Source organism: Amblyomma mixtum, chromosome 1, assembly GCF_055824585.1.
Source record: "Amblyomma mixtum isolate Tamu chromosome 1, ASM5582458v1, whole genome shotgun sequence".
NCBI lineage: Eukaryota > Metazoa > Arthropoda > Arachnida > Ixodida > Ixodidae > Amblyomma > Amblyomma mixtum.
The window spans coordinates 88,466,769-88,474,264 of NC_143012.1; the positions used below are offsets into that span (position 1 = coordinate 88,466,769).

General features: G+C 51.9%; 1 protein-coding gene across 1 annotated transcript in view; it reads right to left on the minus strand.

The window, feature by feature from the left end:
- The window catches only part of LOC149367141 (uncharacterized), a 32,564-nt gene extending 25,337 nt beyond the window's left edge, over positions 1-7,227 (minus strand). The window contains exon 1 of the mRNA XM_089572753.1: positions 6,010-7,227. Within this exon, the coding sequence (XP_089428879.1) occupies positions 6,010-7,227 (1,218 nt within the window). The remainder of the gene's footprint in view (positions 1-6,009) is intronic.
- Between the last annotated feature and the right edge of the window lie 269 nt (positions 7,228-7,496).

Below are 7,496 nucleotides of genomic sequence, written 5' to 3' on the forward strand. Positions count from 1 at the left end.
CGTAAGGGAAGGTAGGAAGGTGGGAGTGAGAGAAATGGCCGGAAAGGCAGGGAGGTTAGCCAGATGATGCCCAGTTTGCTACCCTATACTTGGGGAGGCGAACAAAGGGGAAAAAACGAATAACAGCGGCAATGAATCAGTTTTCTAAGTGTCCAGCGACCATCATGTCACGGGGACAGAGGGCGCGCACTGAAAACTTAAAAAATTATAAACGGGAATACAACCCCGAGTCCCTTAAGAATCTCAGGAGCGCTTACAACGCTTTTCTTTGCGAGGAAGGTTGTGTCCAAGGCCCCAGAACGTTGGACTCTGTTAAAGGACGCGAGTCCAAGCGGTACAAAGAAGCAATTAGGAAAGCGCGCTCTCGCTCAAAACGAGGGCAGTCACAAAGGAGGTGTCCGATCGTTTCATCACAACCGCACAGGTCACACGCTGGAGAGTCTGCCATTGAGATGAGATGGGAATAGGCGTTTGTGAACGCCACTCCCAGCCACAGGCGGCACAACAGCGTAGTATCACCGCGGGGGAGGCCGAAGGGTATATGATGTTGAAGCAGGAGGTTGAAGTGGTGCGAGCGGGGTGTCCAACCTCCTGGGGCAGAGCACGACGTTAAAGTCAGGTTTCGGGCGAGCAGTGAAAAGAGAAAGAGAGAAAGAGGTTCCGTAGAGGAGGTCCCCGGAATGACTTCGACCACCTGGGGATCTTTAACGTGCACTTGCGTTTCGCCTCCCTGCTTGTGCTGTTTCTATCCTTTTGGTGTTTGTGAGTTTGTGCCGAGTGAAAGTAAGCTATAAAAAGAAATGAAATAAATATCCACGACTGGGATTCGAACCCGCGGCGGCACCAACAGAGCAGCTTCGCTGGCCACTGCGCGAGAGAGTACTGTGCTATCGCCGCAGGCCAACACGCCTCGGGTTAAACTGCAACACACTCTATCGCAGTGCATTAAACATCGCCTCCTTGAGGAACCAATACTGCTATGAAACTAATATTCGCGCTCTGAGCTATGTGGAGGTAGTCACAGAGGGTATCTAGGTAAAAACTTTATTCGTGAACCAAGTAAGGGAAGGAAGTAGGGGAGGTTTGGTTGGCTTGGTTCTTAATCCCGGTTGGCGGCCATCAGTCCATGACTTCTGGCAACCTTCTCCGCCCATTCCACCAGCCTCTTCTGTGAGGCCGGCTCGGAGCTAGAGACCGCGATCTCCCAACCTTCTAGGTCTGTGAGGTTCCAGCGTGATGGTGATTGGAGTTCTCGGCAAAGGAAGAGTATGCGTTCAAAGTTTCCTCTCGGAGCCCCACAAAGAGAGCATTCGGGCTTGTATTGAACCGGGTGTATTAGTGCCAGATAGGCCGGTGAAGGAAACGTTCTGGACTGGAGTTGCCTCCATATAGTCTGTTGTTCCTTCGTGAGGGTGTGGTGTGGTTGTGGATATGTGAGCCTTTCCTCCCAATAGTGTAGCGTAATTTCATTGTAGCTGATTAGTCTGTCCCGCGCGCAATCCCTCTCTACTGTTCGGCCTGCTCGATTGAGCTACGCTCGAGCAATAGAGTGCGCCTCCTCGTTTCCGGGGTTGCCTGCGTGGGCTGGCACCCAAACTAATTGAATTGGTCTGGGGTCGTGGGGGTTTGATTGGAGAATTTTGTAGGTGGCAGAATGGATCTGTCCCTTTGCAAAATTCCTAATTGCGGTTTTGGGGTCGCTCATTATGAGTGTGGCAGTGGAAGATGCTATGGTCAGTGCTATGGCCACCTCTTCCGCTTCAAGAGAGGTGGTTGCCCTTATCGAGGCCGAAGCCTTGTGTTTGAGGTCGTGCGACACCACGCTTAGGGCGTACGCTGGGTTTCATGGACATTCTGCTGCGTCTACATAGGCTGCGTCTTCGTTGCCCGCGTGTTTTAAGCATGAAATGCTTTTAGCCCCCGTTGTCGGCAGTGTGGTGACGTCACGCCGAGACCGAGAGCCATCATCCGGGCACTGAAATCCAGTCATCCGGGCACTGAAATGCAGATATCCGGGCACTGAAATCGAGTCATCCGGGCACTGAAATCGAGTCATCCGGGCACTGAAATCGAGTCATCCGGGCACTGAAATGGAGTCATCCGGGCACTGAAATCGAGTCATCCGGGCACTGAAATCGAGTCATCCGGGCACTGAAATCGAGTCATCCGGGCACTGAATTCCAGTCATCCGGGCTCTGAAACGAGAACATCCGGGCACCGTACGAGACTTAGCGAGATTTAACGAGACTCCGTAAGCCCTCCTACGCGACCGGCATGCAAGCGCTGGTTGGTCTCCAAACGAGACAAAAATAACTGCTGCCAGTGCCTTCTCAATGTTTATCAAGATATCAGTGGAGCTGTGGGTTTGATAACGCACGGAATTATAATTTCCGATTTCTAATAACGCGTGCAAAAACCACATAAATTGCATGTTGGACTTCGTTGTCGTACGTGATCCGGGGGAGAAGCGCTGCGTTCAAAGGGCAAGGCATCGTGCCGAACGTGTGGTGGCGTTCCTCCCTTCCTTTACGGTGCGGTTCGGGTGTCCACCGAGATGGCAGAGAATTACTGCGCCATTTCCTTTCCTCAAAAAACCTTGCGTTCAAATGACAAGGCATCGCGCTGAACGGGTGGTGGCGTTCCTCCCTTCCTGTACGGTGCGGTTCGGGTGTCCACCGAGATGACATTAGGCCCGTAAACATTTCATGCTTACTCTACTTTCGTTTACGGGAGAGGCAGAGTTTTTTTTTGTACAGGTCCTTGGCGCGTGCTTCGCGTCTTTCCCGGTTGTGGGTTGGGTGTACGTCCTTGGGTAGTGGGTAGACGATTAGATTTTCCTTTATTTGCTTAAGAATGCTGTGGGTGTTGTTCGGAGGGAGACCCGTTGGTTTAATGTTTAATGCGGCTAGAATGTGTCTGCCCGTGTTTGTGGAGATAGTCTATCTAATTGTGCTGCGCGGTGGGCTTCAGTCAGTTCTTGTAGAGTGCTTGGACCCCCATGCGGAGGAGTCTGTTGTTAGAGGTCCCTTGTGTGAGAGTTAGGGACGATTTGTAGGCCTGTCTTATTAGCGAGTTTACTTTTTCCGCTTCTATCTTTGTGAGGTGAAGATAGGGGAGTGTGTATACCATTCTGCTAATCACGAATGCTTGCACTAACCGCCTTAGGTCACGTTCTCGCATGCCTCGGTGCTTGTTTGTTATTCTTTTGATTAACCTGATGGTTTGATGTGTCATGATCGTGAGTTTGGAGAGTGTCTCTGTGTTGAGGCCGTTGCTTTGAATGAACATTCCCAGAATGCGGAGTTTATATACCTCCGGTATTGGGAGGACATCGACCTTCACTTATATAGAGGGGTTTCCCTTTTTGTGACCGTCCGCGGTCGGGTGGAGCGGCAGGATTTCGGATTTGGTCGTCTAGCATGCGAGGCCTATACAAGCCGCGCACTCGGCTACCGCGTCCGCTCCCGCGTGGAGGGTTTCCTCCATTTCGCCGACATTTCCCGTGGTCGTCCACAGGGTGATGTCGTCTGCGTAGAAGGAATGGGAAAAATGTGGGATGCGCTGTAATTTTCGTGCCATCGGTATGAGGGTAATGTTGAAGAGTAGTGGAGATAAAACGGAGCCTTGGGGTGTGCCCCTGCTTCCTAGGGGGAAGGGGGAGGATTCCGCGGACCCAAACCTTATCTCCGCCGTTCTGTTATTAAGAAAAGCGGTTATGTAAGCGTGTGTTCTAGTTCCTACGCCTAAGTCAGATAGGGCGCTTAGTGTGGCTTAGTCCTGGACGTTGTCAAACGCTTTCGTGAGGTCTAGGGCTAGTAGTGCTCTCGTGGGCTTGGCGTGTCTGGGGTGTAGAATTTCTTCGGAGATCTGGAGCAGCACGTCCTGCGTGGACAGGTTGCTTCTAAATCCCAGCATCGTATGGGGGAAGATATCCTGGTCGTGCATGTGGATTTGGAGACGGTGGAGAATAACGTGTTCGAGGAGTTTTCCCAGGCATGAGGTGAGCGATATGGGACGGAGGTTCGACAGTTAAAGTCGTTTTCCTGGCTTTGTAATAAAGGTGACCTTAGGGTGGGTCCATTCCAAGGGGAAGGTGCCCTCCCTCCAGTGTTTGTTGAACAGTTTGGTTACGGCTTGGATCGAATTTTCGTCCAGGTTCCTTAATGTTTTCTTCGTGATTTTATCTCCACCCGGCGCCGACGTGGTGCGCAGTTTGTGCATAGCTGCTCTCACTTCCCACGTCGATATGTCTTCGTCGAGCTCGGGGTTCGGAGGGCTTGAGTATTGGGGGAGTGGGGTCCTAGGTGTGCTTGTGAGATACCTGTCTTTTAAGTCTAGACCAGGGTGCTGTCGTCCACATCTAATTTGTGAGCGATGCGGGTTACGTTACGTTGTTGGAAGGCTTTAGTGTTCTCTGGTTCCAAGAGGCAACATAGAAGTTTCCACGTGTCTGTGAGTCCCAGATTTCCCTCCATGCGGTTGCAAATCTGGCCCCACTCCTGACGGGTTAAGCTGCACGTGTCTCGATCTTTTTTACTAAGGCCGCTATCCTTAGTTTTGGAGGTGTATTGTGTTTGTTTTTGAGCCACCTTTTCGCATACTGGAGTGTGCTTCCCACACGTGAAGAAGTCTGCTGTCCACCATGTCCGTTTCCGGATGGCTGGGGACTTGGGATGTGGCATTTCCGACGTCCTTCGTGAGCGTATGCAACCATGTTGAAAGATGTTCTATCTCAGCAGGGGATTCCTTCCGAAGATTCCTGAATTTATCTCAATCTGTGATTGTAAGTATTCGTTTTACAGAGGGGGTGATTGAATTCAGTACGAAGGTTGTTTGAATGATGTAGTGGTCGCTGCCTAGGGATATCTGCATGTTGACCCACTGACATTGTGCGATGTTTTTGGTGATTGTGAGATCTGGGGTGGGGGTTAGCTGCACGCTGTTTCCTATGCGCGTGTGCTGTTGTGTATCGTTAACGAGGGTTAGGCCCTCATTTTGCATTAATGTCCAGGGTTGTGATCCATTTCTGCAGTTGTGCTTGTAGCCCCAACTTATGTGTCTCGCGTTAAAATCTCCTAGAATTATTAGCGGGTTTTTCGCGCTGATCTTTAACGCTTTTCTAATGACGGCGAGGAGGGGCGCTACGCTGCTTTTTGGGGCGCTGTACGTGTTGAGGATGAATAAGCTAGAGCATCTTCTAGTTTTTGGAAGGGGCTCTATCAAGTGGCAGTCTATATTTTCTTGTTCGATAGGGTGATCTGTAGCGGTGTAGGCTCTATGATCAAGGGTGGCTATCCGCGGTGTGGTGGATGTGTTTGGTTGTTGAGGGTGTAGTTGAGGAGTTTTGCAGAGGTTTGCGTCTCCTGCAAAGCGATTACCGCTGGGATCTCCGCTTCGGAGAGTGATTGTATGTAGAGCTGCAGGTTGCTGCGTTTAGAGCGGTAACCTCTGCAGTTCCACTGCCACACTCTAAGTTCCTTGCGTGTTGCTTTCATCATGAACTAGCTTAGCGGGGGCGATTGGGTTGAATGTGGGTTGGGTGGAGAAGAGTTTGTCTAGGCTGCTTTGATGGTGAGCAATGATAGCATCTTGTGCACTTATCTTTTGCTCGAGCGCTGCCAGGCGGCTATTGACTCTTGCTGCAGAAGTTTTGGTTTCCTTGGACATGTCTTCTATCTTTTGTTCGAGGATATTAATAGCCCTAAAGGTTGTCTCGAGGGACATTGCGCTATCGGCTGTGGTAGAGGTCGGTTCCTTAGCCTTGTGTTTCACGGGGAGGCATTGTGTGGGGGACCTTGTTGTGCTGGCCACTGGTGTAGGAGTAGGTATATCTCTGAGGATATCCATCTTTTCTAGGGTGGTTGATTTTTGCATTAGTAGTTGAAGCTGCTTGCTAAGGTTCTCGATTTTTTGGATTTGTTGCTGGATTTGCTTGTTCTGTTTTTCTAGCTGTGTCTTTAGCTGCTTATTCTCCCGGACCAAGGAGGGAGATCGCGGGCCCCAACTCACCTGTTTTTCGGACGCTTGGCCTCCGCTGCTCAGGGGTGGGAAGGACGGTAAGCTGTTCCTTGTTCCTTTCGGTGGAGTAGAGTTGTTCCTCGTTCCAGACTTGGATCTGGAGCGGGAGTTGGCGCGGCCTCTCGAGTTTGACCGCTGCCGGCTTCGTGACTGTCGGTGGGTCGACGACTGCTCCCCCTCCGTTTCTTTGGTAGAGTTGGTGGTGGTGCCTGGTTTCTTGTTGCCCGGGCGGTTGTAGCGAACCTTGCATTCGCTTCCAGCCGTAAAGTGCGAACCGTTGCACAGGATGCATTTGACGTCGCACGTGGGTGGCTCGGCTGGTGGATGATTCTCCCCACATCTGCAGCAGAGATTTTGGCGAGGATCCGAACACACGTCGCTACGATGTCCGGGCTTCCGGCAGTTGAAGCATGCTTCGGCTTTCGCCAAGAAGGGGTAGCAGTTGTAGATCGCCCCGCAAAATTTGAGTTGCCCGGGGATCTTCTTGGTGTTGATGAAAGTGACAAGGATCGACTTCGTCTTGCCCAGTTGCCTCGCGTCGGAAATGGTGTAGAAATCACTCTTGTTGAAGGTTTGGAGGTCGTAGACGATCTCTTCTGCCTGCTGGTCATAGATGGCGTTGTAGAGTACGCCTCGGATGGCGTTGTCCGGTTGAGCTATGTAAGCTTTCACCGGGAACGTCGTGTCCCCGACGAGTAGGGAGGTGATCTGCACGTAGCGCGCCGTGCAATCTTCTGAAGGCGTACTCACGGTGAACGAGTTGTTGCGGGTATTTATACGGATGATGTCCTGTTGATGTACAGCTAACACGGGGAGTTTCAATATGGTGCACAGAAAGGAGAGCAGGAAGCCCCCGTTGTGCTGGCGAAGGTCTAGGCTTCCGTTGGGTCGGAATATAACTTTCAGGTCTAGGGTAGGCAATTTCGGTAGCGGAGCCTGGGGATTGAGTTTAGGTTGAGTGGGCGAAGACGACTTGCCTTTTTGGGGCTGGGCCGGTGTGGCGAGGCCGGCCGGTGGCGAAGACTTGGGTAGCGAGGCCGTGGCAGAGACGGCTTGCTTGGACGGGAACGAAGCTGGGTGCGCTAGCTTGCGGGCCGTAAATGCCGGGGTCCATCTCGGATCGGTAGCAAACTCTTGGGGCGTGATGTCTTCCCCTTCAACTTGGCAAGCCATGCTGCTGCAGGCACGCTCGACGTCGAGAGAGGCCATGGCCGTGCACGAATCGTGTGGTTAGGCCTGGTTTCGCCAAGGCGTTCCGTGGTCGAGCTCTACCTGGCTCGAGGACAAGCGAGGCCTCCGCCCCGCGTTCGGAGCAATACTGGAAAATTTAACGCAAAAGTCGGGCTCGAAAGTCCCGAGACGTGGATGAAAACGATGTGCAACAACTTTACGAACTGACTGCAGCAGCTTTTAGGTCATGGGTCCTTGAAAAACCGCACAAAAGAGTAGACAATTCCGGAGCCGACGCGACACACGTT